The sequence below is a fragment of the Pseudophryne corroboree genome, chromosome 8, assembly GCF_028390025.1.
Source record: "Pseudophryne corroboree isolate aPseCor3 chromosome 8, aPseCor3.hap2, whole genome shotgun sequence".
Classification (NCBI taxonomy): Eukaryota; Metazoa; Chordata; class Amphibia; order Anura; family Myobatrachidae; genus Pseudophryne; species Pseudophryne corroboree.
The window spans coordinates 416,030,752-416,057,012 of NC_086451.1; the positions used below are offsets into that span (position 1 = coordinate 416,030,752).

General features: G+C 47.8%; 1 protein-coding gene across 1 annotated transcript; it reads right to left on the minus strand.

Moving 5' to 3' along the window:
* Window positions 1–1,228: 1,228 nt before the first annotated feature.
* Window positions 1,229–26,261, minus strand: LOC134949384 (ADP-ribosylation factor 6-like). Its single transcript, XM_063937927.1, has 2 exons — window positions 26,136–26,261; window positions 1,229–3,527 (listed from the first exon to the last, which is right to left on the minus strand). The coding sequence occupies exon 2, from the start codon at window positions 3,496–3,498 to the stop codon at window positions 2,971–2,973; it is 528 nt and encodes a 175-aa protein (XP_063793997.1). The 5' UTR covers window positions 3,499–3,527; window positions 26,136–26,261; the 3' UTR covers window positions 1,229–2,970.

Consider the following 26,261-nt stretch of genomic DNA (forward strand, 5'->3'; position numbering starts at 1 on the left):
GGGCCCGCATATTTGCGCAAATGTGGTGCTAAGAACTACAATTAAACGCCATGTTAAATTGTGAGGGCTTATTTAAATTATTTTTATTATCAGTGTTCTTAGTGCTAAGAGTGTGCATCTGCATCTCTCTTCCTCCAGCTTAGTTGGAAGATGCCAGTTACTGCACCTTAAGCCAGGTGTTTAGTTGCAGTAAGGCAGAAAACAGCATCACGGTGCTACTTTAGTCGGGTTTCTGCTTGCAGCTCAAGAGGGTTGCGAGAAGAAATTCCCTAGTCAGGCATAACAGCGCGGTCAATTGAATAGCTCGGGGCCGCGCATCCTTCATCGCTGGAGCCTCCATACTGAAAGATATGAACGAGTTCTTGTTCATTTATGAACGAGATCGTTCATATCTTTCAAACAAATCGGCATGTGTGTAGGGCCTATTAGTGTGCCTTGAGGACCGTGGTTGGGAATGCCTGCTCTAGGACGTAAGAGAAATTTGAAGAGCTTGCAGTGAATAAGAAGGTGTCAAGTAAAATAGGAATATACAGAATATTCTGTAACTGTATAGAGTCACCATTTAAGCACAGAACTTATATTTGCTTTGTGAGTGACTTACAGTTATATACTTTTAGATATTGTTATTCATATTACTTCACAGGTTCTCAGTCATTTCAAGCGCTTCCATTTTAATGAAAACAAATCTTTTGCTTTTAACAGAATTATAATGGAGCATCAGGGTAACACTGAACAGCTTTAGTTTACCTTCATTGTTCATAAATGGGAATTTGTGAGTTTTAGCGGTCCTTCAATGAGCAACAGCTTATGGTGAGTGGTACCCAGTCACTTACAGCTGGCAGAGCCACATAGACGGTTTTGGTAGTCTAAAGACTGTATTCACGACATACTGAGGAAGACTTAACAAGCCTTGCAGACAGAAAAAGTACCAGCCAATGAGCTCCTGAATGCCAAGTTACAGGCTATGCTTAAATGACAGGAGCCCATTAGTTCGTACTTTCTCTCTCTCCAAGCGGTGATAAATCTTCCCCTGTAGTACTGACGGGTTCTAAGAAAAGCATGGCTGCTTGTGCAGCAATGACGTAACATATATAGCACCTGTTCTGTGCAGGACATGTAGCCGTCAAGTACAAAGATCAATGAGGAATTAATACACCACTTGCTCAAACAAGGCACAGGCCATGGAACACCATAAATGTATATACACCCACATGACACAGCACAGGCGTTGGATGCATCGTTGAAATTTATTGATAAGATTTAAGCAATACAACATGAAACAAATCTTATTGGAAATAAAACATTCTGGAACAGGAATAGCATTAGTGCACTGGAGGGAAGGGCAGAAATAAGACCATCGGAAGGTCTGCATAGCTCAGCAATGCATGTCAGTCAGTAAGGATTTACCCCCTCGTTTCACCAGTGTGTCAGTAAGTGATATCAGGCACTCTTGCCCTATGGGCTGGAAGACCAAGCCAGCCATAAGAAAAAAATACAAATAAAATAAAAAAGTTTGCCCCAATCAACACTGTAACATTACACTACACTGAGGGTCACCGTGTGCATATCAGAATGAATGCCACAAGAGGACCTGCTCCATACAGACAAGTGCAAGGAAGTCAGCTTGTGTCATACCTGTGTTGTCTGCGAACAAGGTGCCAAGTGCTGAAACCGGAGGCGCTCCTAGCTGTATCGTGGCCAAATAATAAAAGATAGATGTAGTGTGTGTTTGTTGTGTAAGTGTAGAGTAGGGTGGCCGATTCAGAGTTACGAACAAGCCCAATGCGATACAAGACATTACTACCTCCTTCATAGCAGACGTTTATGATTGGAAACACATTGAGAGACCAATCAGAAAATCCGGACTCCCAGTAGATGCATTAAAGACGTTCTTGACAGACTTGCAGACCCACAGATCGCAGAACCAGGCCCGTACAGAACACTAAATGATACACTGAGGGATCGTTCACATACGCGCCGAGAAAATAGGTAAAACCAATAAAAATATAGGGGTGACGTGTTAGCACAGTTTCAGTGAGCTTTTGATTCAATATGCTTTTACCAATACAATCCATTGTACCGGTAGCGCGTCTTAACATGTGACAAATCGGTCTCAACGGCAAGAACGAGCCCTTCGGAAACCATTCATCCTGTTTGTAATGCAGTTTTCTGGTGTTCGTTAGCGACTGCAAAGTGCGGTGTGTAGGTGTGAATGAGCCCCTATAAGAGCTGGGAACAGTGGAACGAGTTTCATTAAATATAAAGTTAAACCCAGCATGCGGGGTGGAAGTGGCTAACTAAAATAAACCTAAAAATGGTTTGCGGAATAGATATAAAAGGAATGCACTGAAGGATATAAACATCCAAATATTGTTCCAGGTACACAGTAGACCAATTAACACTGCAAATTATTACAGAAATAAATGTATAAGACAAAAGATTTAGTTGCTGGAAACATAAAATATGCAAAGCGTTATAATGATCAGGCACTGGTCTGGTGTGAGAAATTACACTCTTAAGAGGATATTGCACCCATGGTAATTGTGTAACACTGAAAGAAACCCTCCACCCTGCAGTGTTCTCGGTTTGCCCATTTACGGAAAAGGCAAGATTTTAATAGCGGGCTGCTATTGCATGGTTTCTGCTTCTGAGAAAGAGGTAACCAGCCCTATTCATGAGCTGCGACTGCTGAGGTCTGAAGGAAGAGCTAATACTCAGCCGTGTTAATCACTTCACACTGATAATTAAGGCAGATTTTCGCAAGGGGCTGTCAGTACCCAGCAAAGTCCTTTACAGCCCTGCCACTCCAAACTCTCCCCCAACCCTTCATTACAGAACAAAATGGGCCACCCAGATTTGGTTGATAAGGATTACTCCTTCAAAGCTCCTCTACTGAGCCAGTAAAATTAAAGAGAAAAAAAAAAAAATCATATATATTAAAAATTAAAAAAAAATCACCATAAAAAGAATTTAAGATTTGTAGTTTGAAGTTAGCCACATGAGGCCCTCATAGAGTCCCTCTCCGGTGTTGGCACAAGACGGTTGGACGTACCAGTTTCTGTCCCTGATGCGGGTTAGTCCAAGCTTTTCCTGGATTTCGTGTGGCTTCATGGCATCTGCCAGGTCCTGTTTGTTGGCAAAAATGAGAATGATGGCATCTCTCATTTCACGGTCGTTAATGATGCGGTGGAGTTCTTGCCGCGCCTCGTCGATGCGGTCTCGGTCGGCACAGTCTACCACAAATATCAGGCCCTGCGTGCCTGTGTAATAATGCCTCCAGAGAGGACGGATCTTGTCCTGGCCGCCAACGTCCCACACATTGAACTTAACATTCTTATAGGTCACCGTCTCCACGTTGAAGCCCACAGTGGGAATGGTGGTGACGGACTGGCCCAACTTCAGCTTGTACAGAATGGTGGTCTTCCCGGCTGCGTCTAGACCCAACATTAATATCCGCATTTCTTTGTTCCCAAACACCCTGGATAGCATATGCCCCATGATGGAGGCTTAGAGTCCATACAGCTGGGCTAGAGAGAGGTAGAGAGTGAACAGGAAAGTCAGCACATTTGCAGGTTTTTTCCAAATTAAATTTAAGAGGTCATCAAGAATCAACACTACCCCAGATACACGCACAAATTATAGGTTTATAGACCTGGAATATCATGTAGGGGAGGCTGAACATGCAAAACGAGATGGTTTGTGATGCTCAGAGATAAACATTCTGAAGCATTTCAGATAGAACATGCTCAACAGAATTCAGTGTCTACATAGTTCTGTCACTCTATGCAGTGACAAAGGCCGAGACAAGAGAGTCATTCATGTCTATCAGCAGGCACAGCAAACACCCACTGCATAGCAGGACTGTGCCCTGACTATATTTGCTGTACGGAGAACATTCTATGGATCACTGCAACCAAGCTAGAGAACGGGGCCATTTTTTATCACTAATATGAGTATTCATTTACATCCTACTGGTGGAGATAGAGTTACAGTCCCAGAACAAGGATCACTTCTCGCTCAGTTTCCCTCTGGCACTAACTGGTCACAAATACATTACAACACACACATACATATACATATATATATATATTTATTTACGTAAATGGGAGTCAGAAGTGATTTTTAATAATAATCCATTTTCAGATTTTATAATAAGAATTTACTTACCGATAATTCTATTTCTCGTAGTCCGTAGTGGATGCTGGGGACTCCGTCAGGACCATGGGGAATAGCGGCTCCGCAGGAGACAGGGCACAAAAGTAAAAGCTTTAGGATCAGGTGGTGTGCACTGGCTCCTCCCCCTATGACCCTCCTCCAAGCCTCAGTTAGGATACTGTGCCCGGACGAGCCTACACAATAAGGAAGGATTTTGAATCCCGGGTAAGACTCATACCAGCCACACCAATCACACTGTACAACCTGTGATCTGAACCCAGTTAACAGCATGATAACAGCGGAGCCTCTGAAAAGATGGCTCACAACAATAATAACCCGATTTTTGTAACAATAACTATGTACAAGTATTGCAGACAATCCGCACTTGGGATGGGCGCCCAGCATCCACTACGGACTACGAGAAATAGAATTATCGGTAAGTAAATTCTTATTTTCTCTAACGTCCTAAGTGGATGCTGGGGACTCAGTCAGGACCATGGGGATTATACCAAAGCTCCCAAACGGGCGGGAGAGTGCGGATGACTCTGCAGCACCGAATGAGAGAACTCCAGGTCCTCCTCAGTCAGGGTGAGCCCCTGACCAAGTATCAGCTTGGCAAAGTTGTAAAGCCGAGAGCCCTCGGGCAGCCGCCCAAGATGAGCCCACCTTCCTTGTGAAATGGGCATTTACATATTTTGGCTGTGGCAGGCCTGCCACAGAATGTGCAAGCTGAATTGTACTACACATCCAACTAGCAATCGTCTGCTTAGAAGCAAGAGCACCCAGTTTGTTGGGTGCATACAGGATAACAGCAAGTCAGTTTTCCTGACTCCAGTCGTCCTGGAAACTATATTTTCAGGGCCCTGACAACCCCTGACAACATCTAGCAACTTGGAGTCCTCCAAGTCCCTAGTAGCCGCAGGTACCACAATAAGCTGGTTCAGGTGAAACACTGACACCACCTTAGGGAGAAACTGGGGACGAGTCCGCAGCTCTGCCCTGTCCGAATGGACAATCAGATATGGGCTTTTGAGAGACAAACGCCGCCAATTCTGACACTCGCCTGGCCGAGGCCAGGGCCAACCGCATGGTCACTTTCCCTGTGAAATATTTCAAATCCACAGATTTGAGCGGTTTAAACCAATGTGATTTGAGGAATCCCAGAACTACGTTGAGATCCCACAGTGCCACTGGAGGCACAAAAGGGGGTTGTATATGCAGTACTCCCTTGACAAACTTCTGGACTTCAGGAACTGAAGCCAATTCTTTTTAGGAAGAAAATCGACAGGGCCGAAATTGGAACCTTAATGGACCCCAATTTGAGGCCCATAGACACTCCTGTTTGCAGGAATGCAGGAAACGACCGAGTTGAAATTTCTCCGTGGGGCCTTCCTGGCCTCACACCACGCAACATATTTTCGCCACATGTGGTGATAATGTTGTGCGGTCACCTCCTTCCTGGCTTTGACCAGGGTAGGAATGACCTCTTCCGGAATGCCTTCTTCCCTTAGGATCCGGCGTTCAACCGCCATGCCGTCAAACGCAGCCGCGGTAAGTCTTGGAACAGACATGGTACTTGCTGAAACAAGTCCCTTCTTAGCGGCAGAGGCCATGAGTCCTCTGTGAGCATCTCTTGAAGTTCCGGGTACCAAGTCCTTCTTGGCCAATCCGGAGCCACGAGTATAGTTCTTACTCCTCTACGTCTTATAATTCTCAATACCTTGGGTATGAGAAGCAGAGGAGGTAAGACATACACCGACTGGTACACCCACGGTGTTACCAGAACGTCCACAGCTATTGCCTGAGGGTCTTTTAACCTGGCGCAATACTTGTCCAGTTTTTTGTTCAGGCGGGACGCCATCATGTCCACCTTTGGTCTTTCCCAACGGTTCACAATCATGTGGAAGACTTCCCGATGAAGTCCCCACTCTCCCGGGTGGAGGTTGTGCTGAGGAAGTCTGCTTCCCAGTTGTCCACTCCCGGAATGAACACTGCTGACAGTGCTATCACATGATTTTCCGCCCAGCGAAAAATCCTTGCAGTTTCTGCCATTGCCCTCCTGCTTCTTGTGCCACCCTGTCTGTTTACGTGGGCGACTGCCGTGTTGTTGTCCCACTGGATCAATACCGGCTGACCTTGAAGCAGAGGTCTTGCTAAGCTTAGAGCATTGTAAATTGCCCTTAGCTCTAGTATATTTATGTGGAGAAAAGTCTCCAGACTTGATCACACTCCCTGGAAATTTTTTCCTTGTGTGACTGCTCCCCAGCCTCTCAGGCTGGCCTCCGTGGTCACCAGCATCCAATCCTGAATGCCGAATCTGCGGCCCTCTAGAAGATGAGCACTCTGTAACCACTACAGGAGAGACACCCTTGTCCTTGGAGATAGGGTTATCCGCTGATGCATCTGAAGATGCGATCCGGACCATTTGTCCAGCAGATCCCACTGAAAAGTTCTTGCGTGGAATCTGCCGAATGGAATCGCTTCGTAATAAGCCACCATTTTTCCCAGGACTCTTGTGCAATGATGCACTGACACTTTTCCTGGTTTTAGGAGGTTCCTGACTAGCTCGGATAACTCCCTGGCTTTCTCCTCCGGGAGAAACACCTTTTTCTGGACTGTGTCCAGAACCATCCCTAGGAACAGCAGACGTGTCGTCGGAAACGGCTGCGATTTTGGATATTTAAAATCCACCCGTGCTGTCGTAGAACTACTTGAGATAGTGCTACTCCGACTTCCAACTGTTCTCTGGACCCTGCCCTTATCAGGAGATCGTCCAAGTAAGGGATAATTAAGACGCCTTTTCTTTGAAGAAGAATCATCATTTCGGCCATTACTTTGGTAAAGACCCGGGGTGCCGTGGACAATCCAAACGGCAGCGTCTGAAACTGATAGTGACAGTTCCGTACCACGAACCTGAGGTACCCTTGGTGAGAAGGGCAATTTGGGACATGGAGGTAAGCAACCTTGATGTCCAACCTATTGGTTCGCTATCACTGCTCTGAGTGACTCCATCTTGATTTGAACCTTTGTATGTAAGTGTTCAAAGATTATCCATTTAGAATAGGTCTCACCGAGCCGTCCGGCTTCAGTACCACAATATAGTGTGGAATAATACCCCTTTCCTTGTTGTAGGAGGGGTACTTTGATTATCACCTGCTGGGAATACAGCTTGTGAATTGTTTCCAATACTGCCTCCCTGTCGGAGGAAGACGTTGGTAAAACAGACATCAGGAGCCTGCGAGGGGGAGACGTCTCGAATTTCCAATCTGTACCCCTGGGATACTACTTGTAGGATCCAGGGGTCCACTTGCGAGTGAGACCACTACGCGCTGAAACTCTTGAGACGACCCCCCACCGCACCTGAGTCCGCTTGTACGACCCCAGCGTCATGCTGAGGACTTAGTAGAAGCGGTGGAGGGCTCTGTTCCTGGGAATGGGTTGCCTGCTGCAGTCTTCTTCCCTTTCCTCTATCCCTGGGCAGATATGACTGGCCTTTTGCCCGCTTGCCCTTATGGGGACGAAAGGACTGAGGCTGAAAAGACGGTGTCTTTTTCTGCTGAGATGTGACTTGGGGTAAAAAAGGTGGATTTTCCAGCTGTTGCCGTGGCCACCAGGTCTGATGGACCGACCCCAAATAACTCCTCCCCTTTATACGGCAATACTTCCATGTGCCGTTTGGAATCTGCATCACCTGACCACTGTCGTGTCCATAAACATCTTCTGGCAGATATGGACATCGCACTTACTCTTGATGCCAGAGTGCAAATATCCCTCTGTGCATCTCGCATATATAGAAATGCATCCTTTAAATGCTCTATAGTCAATAAAATACTGTCCCTGTCAAGGGTATCAATATTTTCAGTCAGGGAATCCGACCAAGCCACCCCAGCGCTGCACATCCAGGTTGAGGTGATCGCTGGTCGCAGTATAACACCAGTATGTGTGTATATACCTTTTTAGGATATTTTCCAGCCTCTCAGCTGGCTCCTTGAGGGCGGCCCTATCTGGAGACAGTACCGCCACTTGTTTTGATAAGCGTGTGAGCGCCTTATCCACCCTAAAGGGTGTTTCTGGCGGGAAAGGGTATACCGCCAATAATTTTCTATCGGGGGAAACCCACTCATCATCACACACTTCATTTAATTTATCCGATTCAGGAAAAACTACAGGTAGTTTTTTCACACCCCACATAATACCCTTCTTTGTGGTACTTGTAGTATCAGAAATATGTAACACCTCCTTCATTGCCCTTAACATGTAACGTGTGGCCCTAAAGGAAAATACGTTTGTTTCTTCACCGTCGACACTGGAGTCAGTGTCCGTGTCTGTGTCGACCGACTGAGGTAAATGAGCGTTTTACAGCCCCTGACGGTGTTTTAGACGCCTGGACAGGTACTAATTTGTTTGCCGGCCGTCTCATGTCGTCAACCGACCTTGCAGCGTGTTGACATTATCACGTAATTCCTTAAATAAGCCATCCATTCCGGTGTCGACTCCCTAGAGAGTGACATCACCATTTCAGGCAATTGCTCCGCCTCCTCACCAACATCGTCCTCATACATGTCGACACACACGTACCGACACACAGCACACACACAGGGAATGCTCTGATAGAGGACAGGACCCCACTAGCCCTTTGGGGAGACAGAGGGAGAGTTTGCCAGCACACACCAAAAACGCTATAATTATACAGGGACAACCTTTATATAAGTGTTTTTCCCTTATAGCATTTTAATATATATATACATATCGCCAAATAAGTGCCCCCCCTCTCTGTTTTAACCCTGTTTCTGTAGTGCAGTGCAGGGGAGAGCCTGGGAGCCTTCCCACCAGCATTTCTGTGAGTGAAAATGGCGCTGTGTGCTGAGGAGAATAGGCCCCGCCCCCTTTTAAGCGGGCTTCTTCTCCCGTTTTTCTGAGACCTGGCAGGGGTTAAATACATCCATATAGCCCCAGGGGCTATATGTGATGTATTTTTTAGCCAGAACAAGGTATTCTCATTGCTGCCCAGGGCGCCCCCTGCACCCTCCGTGACCTATGGTGTGAAGTGTGTGACAACAATGGCGCACAGCTGCAGTGCTGTGCGCTACCTTCATGAAGACTGAAAAGCCTTCTGCCGCCGGTTTCTGGACCTTCAATCTTCAGCATCTGCAAGGGGGGTCGGCGGCGCGGCTCCGGGACGAACCCCAGGGTGAGTCCTGTGTTCCGACTCCCTCTGGAGCTAATGGTGTCCAGTAGCCTAAGAAGCCAATCCATCCTGCACGCAGGTGAGTTGAACTTCTCTCCCCTAAGTCCCTCGATGCAGTGAGCCTGTTGCCAGCAGGACTCACTGAAAATAAAAAACCTAAAAACTTTTTCTAAGCAGCTCCTTAAGAGAGCCACCTAGATTGCACCCTGCTCGGACGGGCACAAAAACCTAACTGAGGCTTGGAGGAGGGTCATAGGGGGAGGAGCCAGTGCACACCACCTGATCCTAAAGCTTTTACTTTTGTGCCCTGTCTCCTGCGGAGCCGCTATTCCCCATGGTCCTGACGGAGTCCCCAGCATCCACTTAGGACGTTAGAGAAACATAGTTTTTATAGGTATATAGATGATATACTGATTATCTGGAAGGGGACTGAGAATGATTTTAACAGATTTATGGTTTTTCTTAATACTAAATCGTTTTAATCTGAAATTCACAGCAAACTATCAGAAAAACAAAATTGAGTTTCTAGATTTGGTGATTGACTCAACAGACTGGACCCCTGGGAAAAGCATCAATACCTATACATATGTTAAGAAGGTTGATAGCAACAATTATGTGCACTTTAAGAGCTGTCATTTGAAAAAGTGGGTAACGAATATACCTTACTCGCAATTCCTGAGGCTAAAGAGGAATTGTGGGGAGCAGGTTAAATTTAATGAGCAAGCCGCACTTTATGAAAAAAGGTTTCTGGAGAAACAGTATCCAGCTGGACTGGTTACTAAATGTAAAGAAAGAGCTGATGGCCTAGATAGGAAACAATTATTGGTGTATAAAGAGAAAAATAATATACGAGACTCCTCTTTTATGCCTTTTATTACCACTTATAATACCAAAAGTAATGATATTAAAAAGATTCTGCAAAAGCACTGGGGCATTTTAGCACTTGATCCTGTTCTTAAAGACCTGTTACCTAAATACCCACAAGTAGTATTCAAAAAAGCAAGATCCTTAAAAAACTCATTAGCTCCAAGTAATTTAAGTTATACACCAGGTGAGACATGGTTAGGTAAAACCAGCATTACAGGATGTTTCCCATGCAATCATTGCAAGGTATGTCCCTTGATGGATAAAGATAGGAAGAGGATTTGGAATAGTGCCAAATCAAAATCTTGGGAAATAAAAAGTTTTATGAATTGTCTGACCACCTCCGTAATTTATCTTTTAGAGTGTTCTTGCGGTGCAAGATACGTGGGAAAAACTAAAAGACAATTAAAAATTCGTATACTTGAGCATACTAGGAGTATTACAAATAAATTGAAAGATCATAGTGTACCTAGACATTTTTTTAATTGTAATGGGGGTTCGCTCAGCAATTTTTCTTTTAAAGCTATTGAGCATGTAAAATTAGATGATAGGGGAGGTGATGTCTCTAAATTATTGGGAAAGAGAGAAATGTATTGGATACATACACTCAATACTATCAGCCCTTTTGGGCTGAATGAAAATTATGACATTACCCCTTTTCTACATTAAATACCTATTTTCTGCACTATAAACTTGCTGTTTAGACGCTATTAACTCTTACGCATAGTAGTCGGGCCATTGGCTCCATTGTGTTCCTGTTTATAATAGTGTCTAAATATTATAGTTGGAGTAAAAAACTATATAGAAACGGAGGTTTTACTTTTCAGGTGATTTTAAATGCTTAATTGGTATAATTAGTGTTATTTTATCTTTATTATTGTGTATTTTATCTTTCATGTATTTTAAACTATATAAAAACTGCCAGTGTTGTTATTATGGATAACATATATGTTTTAAGAGTATTGTATGTTGTTTGTTAATGTTATTAGCATTTTACATGATGTAATTCAATTATTAATGCTGCTTAAAGTCAATTATGCCGGTCTGCTATAAATTGTATGGGACATTGACGTTAGCCACACCCCCTGACGAAGTCTTACGACGAAACGCGTTGGGCATGGCCAGCAGGACGAGGTTCAAGGATCCATCGTCTGAAGTATCAGCGTGTGTGGTCTGTGATTCAAGTCCGTGCGGCTAGAAGGATTTAGCGGCTGCTGTTATCCTGTAAGCGACGGGGTTCATTGGTGCGGTTTTCCGGAGGCTCCACTGATGATCTACATCGCGCTGGTTAACTTTTACTTTAAATGTACGTGAGTGATACTGATGCCAGTAAAAACTTGTAATTCTATACTCACCATTGCGCCCTCCATTATTTCTTTCTTTATTTCTTTTTTTTATATATATATATATATATATATATATATATATATATATATATATATATATATATATATATATATATATATATATATATATATAAGATGTTACTTACCGGTAAATCTATTTCTCGTAGTCCGTAGTGGATGGTGGGGACTCCGTAAGGACCATGGGGAATAGACGGGCTCCGCAGGAGACAGGGCACTCTAAGAAAGAATTAGGACTACTGGTGTGCACTGGCTCCTCCCTCTATGTCCCTCCTCCAGACCTCAGTTAAGGAAACTGTGCCCGGAAGAGAGTACAAGGAAAGGATTTTGGAATCCAGGGTAAGACTCATACCAGCCACACCAATCACACCGTATAACTCGTGATAAACTTACCCAGTTAACAGTATGAACAACAACAGAGCATCAGACCAACCTGATGCAACCATAACATAATCCTTATGTAAGCAATAACTATATACAAGCATTGCAGAAGAAGTCCGCACTTGGGACGGGCGCCCAGCATCCACTACGGACTACGAGAAATAGATTTACCGGTAAGTAAAATCTTATTTTCTCTAATGTCCTAGTGGATGCTGGGGACTCCGTAAGGACCATGGGGATTATACCAAAGCTCCCAAACGGGCGGGAGAGTGCGGATGACTCTGCAGCACCGAATGAGCAAACACAAGGTCCTCCTCAGCCAGGGTATCAAACTTGTAGAATTTTGCAAAAGTGTTTGAACCCGACCAAGTAGCTGCTCGGCAAAGCTGTAATGCCGAGACCCCTCGGGAAGCCGCCCAAGAAGAGCCCACCTTCCTTGTGGAATGGGCTTTTACTGATTTTGGAGGCGGCAATCCAGCCGCAAAATGAGCCTGCTGAATCGTGTTACAGATCCAGCGAGCAATAGTTTGCTTTGAAGCAGGAGCACCCAGCTTGTTGGATGCATACAGGACAAACAACGACTCAGTTTTCCTGACTCCAGCCGTTCTGGCTACATAAACCTTTAAAGTCCTGACTACCTCTAGTAACTTGGCATCCTCCAAGTCATGAGTAGCCGCAGGCACCACAATAGGTTGGTTCAAATGAAAAGATGACACCACTTTTGGCAGAAATTCTGCCCTGTCCATATGGAAAACCAGATAGGGGCTTTTATGTGACAAAGCTGCCAATTCTGACACACGCCTAGCCAAAGCTAAGGCCAATAGCATGACCACCTTCCACGTGAGATATTTTAACTCCACGATTTTAAGTGGCTCAAACCAGTGTGATTTCAGGAAACTCAACACCACGTTAAGATCCCAAGGTGCCACTGGTGGCACAAAAGGGGCTGAATATGCAGCACTCCCTTTACAAACGTCTGAACTTCAGGAAGAGAAGCCAGTTCCTTTTGAAAGAAAATGGATAGGGCTGAAATCTGGACCTCAATGGACCCCAATTTTAAGCCCAAAGTCACTCCCGACTGTAGGAAGTGAAGGAATCGACACAGCTGGAATTCCTCTGTAGGGACCTTCCTGGCCTCACACCAAGCAACATATTTTCGCCATATACGGTGATAATGTTGTGCTGTCACGTCTTTCCTAGCCTTTATCAGCGTAGGAATCACTTCATCCGGAATGCCCTTTTCCGTTAGGATCCGGCGTTCAAATCGCCATGCCGTCAAACGCAGCCGCGGTAAGTCTTGGAACAGACAGGACCCCTGCTGTAACAGGTCCTGTCTGAGAGGCAGAGGCCATGGGTCCTCTGAGATCATTTCCTGTAGTTCTGGGTACCAAGTTCTTCTTGGCCAATCCGGAACGATGAGTATAGTTCTTACTCCTCTCTTTCTTACAATCCTCAGTACCTTGGGTATGAGAGGAAGAGGAGGGAACACATAAACCGACTGGTACACCCACGGTGTCACTAGTGCGTCCACAGCTATCGCCTGAGGGTCTCTTGACCTGGCGCAATATTTTTTTAGCTTGTTGTTGAGACGGGACGCCATCATTTCTACCTGTGGCCGTTCTCAACGATTTACAATCAGCGTGAAGACTTCTGGATGAAGTCCCCACTCTCCCGGGTGGAGGTCGTGCCTGCTGAGGAGGTCTGCTTCCCAGTTGTCCACTCCCGGAATGAACACTGCTGACAGTGCTAGCACGTGATTCTCCGCCCATCGAAGAATCCTTGTGGCTTCTGCCATCGCCATCCTGCTTCTTGTGCCGCCCTGTCGGTTTACATGGGCGACCGCCGTGATGTTGTCTGACTGAATCAGCACCGGTTGGTTTTGAAGCAGGGGTTCTGCTTGACTCAGGGCGTTGTAAATGGCCCTTAGTTCCACAATATTTATGTGAAGGGAAGTCTCCTGACTTGACCACTGTCCTTGGAAGTTCCTTCCCTGAGTGACTGCCCACCAACCTCGGAGGCTTGCATCCGTGGTCACCAGGACCCAGTCCTGTATGCAGAATCTGCGGCCCTCGAGAAGATGAGCACTCTGCAGCCACCACAGCAGAGACACCCTGGCACTCGGGGACATGGTGATCAGCCGATGCATCTGAAGATGCGATCCGGACCACTTGTCTAACAGATCCCACTGAAAGATCCTTGCATGGAACCTGCCGAAGGGAATTGCTTCGTAAGAAGCTACCATCTTTCCCAGGACTCGCGTGCAGTGATGCACCGACACCTGTTTTGGTTTCAGGAGGTCCCTGACCAGAGATGACCATTCCTGGGCCTTCTCCACCGGGAGAAACACCTTCTTCTGTTCTGTGTCCAGAATCATGCCCAAGAACAGCAGACGGGTCGCAGGAATCAGCTGCGACTTTGGGATATTCAGAATCCAGCCGTGCTGTTGCAGCACTTCCCGAGATAGTGCTACGATGACTAACAACTGCTCCTTGGACCTCGCCTTTATAAGGAGATCATCCAAGTACGGGATAATTATAACTCCCTTCTTCCGAAGGAGTATCATCATTTCGGCCATTACCTTGGTAAATACCCTCGGTGCCGTGGACAGACCAAACGGCAACGTCTGGAATTGGTAATGACAGTCCTGTACCACAAACCTGAGGTACTCCTGGTGAGGTAGGTAAATGGGGACATGCAGATAAGCGTCCTTGATGTCCAACGACACCATAAAATCCCCCTCTTCCAGGCTTGCAATAACCGCCCTGAGCGATTCCATTTTGAACTTGAACTTCCTTACATAAGTGTTCAAGGATTTTAAATTTAGAATGGGTCTCACCGAACCGTCTGGTTTCGGTACCACAAACATTGTGGAATAGTAACCCCGTCCCTGTTGAAGGAGGGGAACCTTGATTATCACCTGCTGAAGGTACAGCTTGTGAATAGCCGCCAGCACTACCTCCCTTTCCCTGGGAGCCGCTGGCAAGGCTGATTTGAGGTAACGGCGAGGGGGAGTCGCCTCAAACTCCAGCTTGTATCCCTGAGATACCACTTGTAGAACCCAGAGATCCACCTGTGAGCGAACCCACTGGTCGCTGAAGTTCCGGAGACGCGCCCCCACCGCACCTGGCTCCACCTGTGGAGCCCCAGCGTCATGCGGTGGACTTAGTGGAAGCAGGGGAGGATTTTTGTTCCTGGGAACTGGCTGTCTGGTGCAGCTCTTTTCCTCTACCCCTGCCTCTGGGCAGAAAGGATGCGCCTCTGACCCGCTTGCCTTTCTGAGGCCGAAAGGACTGTACTTGATAATACGGTGCTTTCTTAGGCTGTGAGGGAACCTGAGGTAAAAAAGTCGACTTCCCAGCTGTTGCTGTGGATACGAGGTCCGAGAGACCGTCCCCAAACAATTCCTCACCCTTATAAGGCAAAACCTCCATGTGCCTTTTAGAATCAGCATCACCTGTCCACTGCCGAGTCCATAATACTCTCCTGGCAGAAATGGACATTGCATTAATTCTAGATGCCAGCCGGCAAATGTCCCTCTGTGCATCCCTCATATACAAGACGACGTCCTTTATATGCTCTATGGTTAGAAAAATAGCATCCCTGTCGAGGGTATCAATGTTGTCTGACAGGGTATCAGACCATGCTGCTGCAGCACTGCACATCCATGCTGAAGCAATAGCAGGTCTCCGTATAGTACCTGAGTGTGTATATACAGACTTCAGGATAGCCTCCTGCTTTCTATCTGCAGGCTCCTTTAGGGCGGCCGTATCCTGAGACGGCAGTGCCACCCTTTTAGATAATCGTGTGAGCGCCTTGTCCACCCTAGGGGATGTCTCCCAACGTAACCTATCCGTTGGCGGGAAAGGGTACGCCATCAGTAACCTCTTAGAAATCACTAGTTTCTTATCAGGGGAACACCACGCTTCTTCACACAATTCATTTAATTCATCAGATGGGGGAAAAGTCACTGGCTGCTTTTTCTCCCCAAACATAATACCCTTTTTAGTGGTAACCGGGTTAATGTCAGAAATGTGCAACACATTTTTCATTGCCGTAATCATGCATCGGATGGCCCTTGTGGACTGTACATTTGTCTCATCCTCGTCTACACTGGAGTCAGACTCCGTGTCGACATCTGTGTCTGCCATCTGAGCTAGCTGGCGTTTTTGAGCCCCTGATGGCCTCTGAGACGCCTGGGCAGGCGCGGGCTGAGATGCCGGCTGTCCCAAGGCTGTTACGTCATCAAACCTTTTATGTAAGGAGTTGACACTGTCGGTTAATACCTTCCACATATCCATCCACTCCGGTGTCGGCCCCGTAGGGGGCGACATCACACTTATCGGCTCCTGCTCCGCCTCCACGTAGCCCTCCTCATCAAACATGTCGACACAGCCGTACCGACACACCGCACACACACAGGGAATGCTCTGACTGAGGACAGGACCCCACAAAGTCCTTTGGGGAGACAGAGAGAGAGTATGCCAGCACACACCACAGCGCTATATAACCCAGGGATTTTCACTATACTGAGTGATTTTTCCCAATAGCTGCTTATTAACACAAATTGCGCCTAAATTTATGTGCCCCCCCCCCTCTCTTTTTTACCCTTGTTGTACTGGATACTGCAGGGGAGAGCCTGGGGAGCGTCCTTCCAGTGGAGCTGTGAAGAGAAAATGGTGCTGGCTGTGCTGAGGAAGATAGCCCCGCCCCCTCAGCGGCGGGCTTCTCCCGCTTTTTATAATGTTAATGGCGGGGTTTTTTGCACATATACAGTGTTATACACTGTATTATGTGCTATTTGTGCCAAAAAGGTAAACTAATTGCTGCCCAGGGCGCCCCCCCACAGCGCCCTGCACCCAACAGCGCCCTGCACCCAACAGTGGTGTGCTATGGGAGCAATGGCGCACAGCTGCAGTGCTGTGCGCTACCTTAATGAAGACAGGAGTCTTCAGCCGCCGTTTTTCATCTTTATCTTCTGGCTCTGCAAAGGGGACGGCGGCGCGGCTCCGGACGATCGAGGTCGGCCCTGTGTTCGATCCCTCTGGAGCTAATGGTGTCCAGTAGCCTTAGAAGCACAAGCTAGCTGCAAGCAGGTAGGTTTGCTTCTCTCCCCTCAGTCCCTCGTAGCAGTGAGTCTGTTGCCAGCAGATCTCACTGAAAATAAAAAACCTAACAAATACTTTCTTTTCTAGTGAGCTCAGGAGAGCCCACTAGGTGCATCCAGCTCTGGCCGGGCACAGATTCTAACTGAGGTCTGGAGGAGGGGCATAGAGGGAGGAGCCAGTGCACACCAGATATAGTACCTAATCTTTCTTTTAAGAGTGCCCAGTCTCCTGCGGAGCCCGTCTATTCCCCATGGTCCTTACGGAGTTCCCAGCATCCACTAGGATGTCGGAGAAAGATCGACAGTGAGAAAGTCAATCGATCAACATGGACGCAGAATGACAGTCAAAAGGTCAACAATTTTTTTATTTATTTAAACCCCAACCCTCCCCCTAGTGCCTAGCTTAACCCTAACCCTGGTGCCTACCCCTAACTTTCCGCAGCCTAACACTCAATCAAGTTCCCAACTCTAAAAATCATGAAAACGCACCAACCTTTTATGTGTCGACCAATTAACGGTCGACCTATTGACTGTCCATCTTCCACCCGGAAATTGGAAAGATCAGTGCGCAACGTCTCAGAAGGATGAATTTACTTACAGCCTATGGGGATGTGAGCATAATCAGCCTAGCGTAACTGTACGGAAAGTGTATCCAAATCCGGCCACCTTTATTTTACAAGCATTCTGAAATGTTATAAACTAAGAGGAAGATCCTATCTTTAAATATTTGCAAACCTTACTTATAAAGGTATTCCTGCTCTCCTGAGGTACCCAGCTCATTACCTATTAAGCAGATGTCTGAGCAATCCCCGGGATTCATCATGTCTCCTCCCCCGAGGTACTCTGCCCATTCCTTATAAACAGAAAAGATTGCTCCTCTCCTAAGGTCCCCACTCCATTCCTTATCCCTACTTAGTATAAAATAAAGACTCAATCTGTTCGGGCTAATCTCAAGACCCACTGTTTTTTATGTGGTTTTCACAATTCTATAGGGGATGCAGTTAAGTTCCCGACAGTCGGGATCCCTGCGTTCGAAATCTCAACAGCATTCAAAATGCCCGGTATTTCCACTAGGGTGGTGGTCCACGCCACCACCTAAAAGTTAACCACCGAGCCAAAAGCGTGATTTTGACTGTCGGAATCCCGACTATCGGAAAATCATTCTGAATCCTTCTAAAGAGCATTTGTCGAGGAAGGTTTAGGTGTATGAAATATTAATCTATGATAAAAAGGAGCCGAGCAGTGATTTTAGTGAAGCAGGTCAAACAAAAAAACGGCCGCCCGAGCATTTTCTTGACTTATGCTGCCTAAACTGTTAAAGATATAAAACAATGTACTTTATTTCATACTATGTAGAGATTGATAAGCATTATCCGGTTTCTCCAGAAAAATGTATGTAAGCTCTGTTTACTGTCACGTCAAAACGAGATTTTTTTCGTGTTGACGTCAGGAGGGAAAAGGGACTACTGTTGTCTACAAAAGAATCTTATAAGACATTGGTTAAAAATAAGATTTTACTCACCGGTAAATCTATTTCTCGTAGTCCGTAGTGGATGCTGGGAACTCCGAAAGGACCATGGGGAATAGCAGCTCCGCAGGAGACTGGGCACAACTAAAGAAAGCTTTTAGGTCACCTGGTGTGCACTGGCTCCTCCCACTATGACCCTCCTCCAAGCCTCAGTTAGGACACTGTGCCCGGACGAGCTGACATAATAAGGAAGGATTTTGAATCCCGGGTAAGACTCTTACCAGCCACACCAATCACACCGTATAACTCGTGATACTATACCCAGTTTAACAGTATGAAAACAACTGAGCCTCTCAACAGATGGCTCAACAATAACCCTTTAGTTAACAATAACTATGTACAAGTATTGCAGACAATCAGCACTTGGGACGGGCGCCCAGCATCCACTACGGACTACGAGAAATAGATTTACCGGTGAGTAAAGTGGATGCTGGGAACTCCGAAAGGACCATGGGGATTATACCAAAGCTCCCAAACGGGCGGGATAGTGCGGATGACTCTGCAGCACCGAATGAGAGAACTCAAGGTCCTCCTCAGCCAGGGTATAAAATTTGTAGAATTTTGCAAACGTGTTTGCCCCTGACCAAGTAGCAGCTCGGCAAAGTTGTAAAGCCGAGACCCCTCGGGCAGCCGCCCAAGATGAGCCCACCTTCCTTGTGGAATGGGCTTTTACTGATTTAGGATGCGGCAGTCCAGCCGCAGAATACGCCAGCTGAATTGTGCTACAAATCCAGCGAGCAATAGTCTGCTTAGAAGCAGGAGCACCCAGCTTGTTGGGTGCATACAGGATAAATAGCGAGTCAGTTTTCCTGACTCTAGCCGTCCTGGAAACATAAATTTTCAAGGCCCTGACTACGTCCAGTAACTTGGAATCCTCCAAGTCGCTAGTAGCCGCAGGCACCACAATAGGTTGGTTCAAGTGAAAAGCTGATACCAACTTAGGAAGAAACTGGGGACGAGTCCTCAATTCCGCCCTATCCATATGGAAAATCAGATAAGGGCTTTTACATGACAAAGCTGCCAATTCTGACACACGCCTGGCTGAAGCCAAGGCCAGTAACATGACCACTTTCCACGTGAGATATTTTAGATCCACGGTTTTAAGTGGCTCAAACCAATGTGATTTTAAGAAACTCAACATCACGTTGAGATCCCAAGGTGCCACTGGAGGCACAAACGGGGGCTGAATATGCAGCACTCCTTTCACAAACGTCTGAACTTCAGGAAGCGAAGCCAGTTCTTTCTGGAAGAAAATCGACAGAGCCGAGATCTGTACCTTAATGGAGCCTAATTTCAGGCCCATAGTCACTCCTGCTTGTAGGAAATGCAGAAATCGACCTAGTTGAAATTCCTCTGTTGGGGCCTTTTTGGCCTCACACCAAGCAACATATTTCCGCCATATGCGGTGATAATGCTGTACAGTCACATCTTTCCTGGCTTTAATCAGCGTAGGAATGACTTCCTCCGGAATGCCCTTTTCCTTCAGGATCCGGCGTTCAACCGCCATGCCGTCAAACGCAGCCGTGGTAAGTATTGGAACAGACAGGGCCCCTGCTGCAGCAGGTCCTGTCTGAGCGGCAGAGGCCATGGGTCCTCTGAGATCATCTCTTGAAGTTCCGGGTACCACGCTCGTCTTGGCCAATCCGGAACCACGAGTATTGTTCTTACTCCTCGTTTTCTTATTATTCTCAGTACCCTTGGTATGAGAGGCAGAGGAGGGAACACAAACTGACTGGTACACCCACGGTGTCACTAGAGCGTCCACAGCTATCGCCTGAGGGTCCCTTGACCTGGCGCAATATCTCTCTAGTTTTTTGTTTAGGCGGGACGCCATCATGTCCACCTGTGGCCGTTCCCATCGATTTACAATCAGCGTGAAGACTTCTGGATGAAGTCCCCACTCTCCCGGGTGGAGGTCGTGCCTGCTGAGAAAGTCTGCTTCCCAGTTGTCCACTCCCGGAATGAACACTGCTGACAGTGCTAGTACGTGATTTTCCACCCATCGGAGAATCCTTGTGGCTTCTGCCATTGCCATCCTGCTTCTTGTGCCGCCCTGTCGATTTATATGGGCGACTGCCGTGATGTTGTCTGACTGGATCAGTACCGGCTGGTGTAGAAGCAGGGATTTTGCCTGACTTAGGGCATTGTAAATGGCCCTTAGTTCCAGAATATTTATGTGTAGGGAAGTCTCCTGACTCGACCATAGTCCTTGGAAGTTTCTTCCCTGTGTGACTGCCCCCCAGCCTCGAAGGCTGGCATCCGTGGTCACCAGGACCCAGTCCTGTATGCCGAATCTGCGGCCCTCTAGAAGATGAGCACTCTGCAGCCACCACAGCAGAGACACCGTGGTCCTTGGAGACAGGGTTATTAGGCGATGCATCTGAAGATGCGATCCGGACCATTGATCCAACAGGTCCCACTGAAAGATTCTGGCATGGAACCTGCCGAAAGGAATTGCTTCGTAAGAAGCCACCATCTTTCCCAGGACCCGCGTGCAGTGATGCACCGATACCTGTTTCGGTTTCAGGAGGTCTCTGACTAGAGATGACAGCTCCTTGGCTTTCTCCTCCGGGAGAAACACTTTTTTCTGGACTGTATCCAGAATCATACCCAGGAACAGTAGACGTGTCGTCGGAACCAGCTGTGATTTTGGAATATTCAGAATCCAACCGTGCTGGTGTAGCACCTCCTGAGATAGTGCTACTCCCACCAACAACTGCTCCTTGGACCTCGCCTTTATTAGGAGATCGTCCAAGTACGGGATAATTAAAACTCCCTTTCTTCGAAGGAGTATCATCATTTCCGCCATTACCTTGGTAAACACCCTCGGTGCCGTGGAGAGTCCAAACGGCAGCGTCTGGAATTGGTAATGGCAATCCTGTACCACAAATCTGAGGTACTCCTGGTGAGGATAGTAAATGGGGACATGCAGGTAAGCATCCTTGATGTCCAGGGATACCATGTAATCCCCCTCGTCCAGGCTTGCAATAACCGCCCTGAGCGATTCCATCTTGAACTTGAATTTTTTTATGTATGTGTTCAAGGATTTCAAATTTAAAATGGGTCTCACCGAACCGTCCGGTTTCGGTACCACAAACAGTGTGGAATAGTAACCCCGTCCTTGTTGAAGTAGGGGCACCTTGACTATCACCTGCTGGGAATACAGCTTGTGAATTGCCTCTAGCACAGCCTCCCTGCCTGAGGGAGTTGTCGGCAAGGCAGATTTTAGGAACCGGTGGGGAGGAGACGCCTCGAATTCCAGTTTGTACCCTTGAGATACTATTTGCAGGATCCAGGGATCCACCTGTGAGCGAGCCCACTGATCGCTGAAATTTTTGAGGCGGCCCCCCACCGTACCTGGCTCCGCCTGTGGAGCCCCACCGTCATGCGGCGGACTTAGAAGAAGCGGGGGAGGACTTTTGCTCCTGGGAACCTGCTGTTTGTTGCAGCCTTTTTCCCCTACCTCTGCCTCTGGACAGAAAGGACCCGCCTTTTCCACGCCTGTTTTTCCGAGTCCGAAAGGACTGTACCTGATAAAACGGCGCCTTTTTAGGCTGTGAGGGAACATGGGGTAAAAATGCCGACTTCCCAGCAGTTGCTGTGGAAACTAGGTCCGAGAGACCATCCCCGAATAACTCCTCACCCTTATAAGGCAAAACTTCCATGTGCCTTTTTGAATCTGCATCCCCTGTCCACTGGCTTGTCCATAAGCCTCTCCTAGCAGAAATGGACAATGCACTTATTTTAGATGCCAGCCGGCAGATCTCCCTCTGTGCATCTCTCATGTATAAGACTGAGTCTTTTATATGCTCTATGGTTAGCAGAATAGTGTCCCTGTCTAGGGTGTCAATATTTTCTGACAGGGAATCTGACCACGCAGCGGCAGCACTGCACATCCATGCTGACGCAATAGCTGGTCTAAGTATAATGCCTGAGTGTGTATATACAGACTTCAGGATCGCCTCCTGCTTTCTATCAGCAGGTTCCTTGAGGGCGGCCGTATCCGGAGACGGTAGTGCCACCTTTTTAGACAAACGTGTGAGCGCTTTATCCACCCTAGGGGGTGTCTCCCAACGTGACCTATCCTCTGGCGGGAAAGGGAACGCCATTAGTAACTTCTTAGAGATTACCAATCTTTTATCAGGGAAAGCCCACGCTTCTTCACACACTTCATTTAATTCTTCTGATGGGGGAAAAACTACGGGTAGTTTATTCTCCCCAAACATAATACCCTTTTTAGTGGTACCTGGGTTTATATCAGAAATTTGTAACACCTCTTTCATTGCTTCAATCATGCAACGAATGGCCTTAGTGGACATTAGACTAGACTCATCGTCGTCGACACTGGTGTCAGTATCCGTGTCGACATCTGCGTCTGCCATCTGAGGTAGCGGGCGTTTTAGAGCCCCCGATGGCCTTTGAGACGCCTGGACAGGCACGAGCTGAGAAGCCGGCTGTCCCGCATTTGGCATGTCGTCAAATTTTTTGTGTAAGGAGTCGACACGTGCACGCAATTCCTTCCATAAGTCCATCCACTCAGGTGTCTGCCCCGCAGGGGGTGACATCCCTTCTATAGGCATCTGCTCCGCCTCCACATCATTATCCTCATCAAACATGTCGACACAGCCGTACCGACACACCGCACACACACAGGGAATGCTCTAACAGAGGACAGGACCCACCAAAGCCCTTTGGGGAGACAGAGTGAGAGTATGCCAGCACACACCCGAGCGCTATATAATGCAGGTACTAACTGAATTATGTCCCCTATAGCTGCTGTTATATATACTGCGCCTAAATTTAGTGCCCCCCCTCTCTTTTTTACCCTTTTCTGTAGTGTAGACTGCAGGGGAGAGCCAGGGAGCTTCCTTCCAGCGGAGCTGTGAGGGAGAAATGGCGCCAGTGTGCTGAAGGAGATAGCTCCGCCCCTTTTTCGCGGACTATTCTCCCGCTTTTTTATGGATTCTGGCAAGGGTAATTATCACATATATAGCCTCTAGGGATATATATTGTGGTATTTTTGCCAGCCAAGGTGTTTTTATTGCTGCTCAGGGCGCCCCCCCCTAGCGCCCTGCACCCTCAGTGACCGGAGTGTGAAGTGTGTATGAGGAGCAATGGCGCACAGCTGCAGTGCTGTGCGCTACCTTGGTGAAGACTGATGTCTTCTGCCGCCGATTTTCCGGACCTCTTCTTGCTTCTGGCTCTGTAAGGGGGACGGCGGCGCGGCTCCGGGACCGAACACCAAGGCCAGTTCCATGCGGTCGATCCCTCTGGAGCTAATGGTGTCCAGTAGCCTAAGAAGCCCAAGCTAGCTGCAAGCAGGTAGGTTCGCTTCTTCTCCCCTTAGTCCCTCGCTGCAGTGAGCCTGTTGCCAGCAGGTCTCACTGTAAAATAAAAAACCTAATTATATACTTTCTTTCTAGAAGCTCAGGAGAGCCCCTAGTGTGCATCCAACCTCGGCCGGGCACAAAAGCTAACTGGGGCTTGGAGGAGGGTCATAGTGGGAGGAGCCAGTGCACACCAGGTGACCTAAAAGCTTTCTTTAGTTGTGCCCAGTCTCCTGCGGAGCCGCTATTCCCCATGGTCCTTTCGGAGTTCCCAGCATCCACTAGGACGTCAGAGAAAAAAGTCTTGCCGTAAATTCAAAATTGCTGCTGTGTGAAGCCGAGGTGGGTCGCTAGTTATACATGTAACAGGGAGATTGCGCCTCTCCTGAGCTCCCGACCCATCCCTTATCACAGCCTGTGGCCCCCTGCTCATTCCTTATTACACACAACACGGAGATTGCACCTCTGAGGCCCCCTATCCATTCCTTATTACACACACTGTATAATAGGGAACTTGCTCCTCTCCTGAGGCCGGGATCCTATAACTAGGTCGACAGGTCAAAAGGTTGACATGAGTTTTTCACTATTTTTTTTTCTTTTTTTTTTTTAACCTTTTCATACTTAACGATCCACGCAGGCTACAATTGGGAATGGTTACCTTCGCGAGTCATGCAAGGGGACACGCTGCACTAATTGGGGTTCCCGGTCACTCTACGAAGAAAAAGACACCAAAAAATACATAAAAATCCCATGTCGACCTTTTGACCTAAAGCCCCTGTCGACCTAGTTACTGTTGACCAATAGTGGTCGACCTAGTTACTATCTACCTTCCATACCACATCCCCTGAGGCCACCTGCCTATTCCATATTATACATATAACAGCGAAATTGCTCTTCTACTTAGACCCCCTGCCTATTCGGGATGTAGTTATGAGACAAGTGGTCAGGAGACTGCCGTTCACAATACACACACCTACATCCCGGACCCTCACTATCCCGACAGTCGGCATACCGACCAACAGGGACTATTCCACGACCCATATAGTTGGAATAGAACTTGTGGCGAGCCCGCAAAGGGCTTCGTTGCACTCGCGCCCCCTCCCAAGCCGGCCACACAACTCCCACCCTCCTATTCCTTGTTACACATATAACACGGAGATTGCGCCTCAGAGGCCCCCTGCCTATTCCTTATTACACATACTGTATAACAGGGAACTTGCTCCACCCGAGGCCCCCTGCCCATTCCTTATTACACATATAACAGGGAGATAGCTGGTCACCTGAGGCAGGATGCGGTTACAAACTTGACTGTCGGGATCCTAGCGCATGCTATACTGGTGCCGGAATGCCGACGCTGGAATCCCGAAACAGGCCAGGACACAGATGCAGGAATCCCGACCAACGAGACAGCTGGTATGTACTGCTCTGGGGTTTTGGGTTTAGGTGACCCCCTTCCTCCCCCCGGGGAACTTCGGATATACAGGAAGGGGGGGGGGGGGGGGGGTTTGGCTTAGGGTGAGGGGAGGGGGGGGGGGATTAGGGTCAGACTGCGGGAAGCAGACAGTTAGGTATAGGGTGCAGCGAGGAGGGTTGGGTTTCAGTGCACCCGGGGGAGTTAGGCTTACGCTTTGGGGTAGGGGGGGGGGGGGGGGAAGGTTGGGGTTGGGCACCACAGGGGGTGGGTGGGTTAGGCACCACCAGGGCGGGGATTAGGGTAAGACTGCAGGGGGCAGGCATTTAGGTGCCACCCAGGTGGGTGGTTAGGTGTGGGAGAGGGTTAGACTACCTACCGCCCCTTGTCAGTATTTTGGATGTTGGCATCCCACACCCAACCACCTGCCCATTCCTTATTACACACATAACAGGGAGACTGCTCCTTTCCTGAGGCCCCCTGCCGATTCTTTATTATACACCTAGAACAGGGAGATTGCTCCTCTTCTGAGGACCCTGCCCATTCCTTATTACACACATAAAAGGGAAATTGCTTCTCTCCTGTAGCCCCTGCCCATTCCTGAGGTGCTTGGGGGGAAACCCTGCCACTCCCTCCACTCATTGTTATATAAGCACAATGCACATTATGTGAATCACCCAGACAGCCCCAGTACACATACATGCCTCCCCACCATGTGCCCCTGCTCCACAGACACCCCGGTATCTACTTCCCCGCCCAGTGGCTTCTCCCGTATCACACGTAGCCCGGCGCGTACACTGCCCCCTCACTCACAGTGACTGCTGGGTGTCCACGGTCCCGGCTCCTGATCCCGGAATCGGAAGGGCGCGGGCGACAGAACCACACCGCAGCTAAGTGCGCACGCGCAGTCCCCCGCCCACCCCGAGCACAGCCGTCACA

What these genes read in the sequence shown, in the direction of transcription:
- LOC134949384 (XM_063937927.1), bottom strand. Translation starts at nt 3,498, where the DNA reads ATGGGGCATATGCTATCCAGGGTGTTTGGGAACAAAGAAATGCGGATA.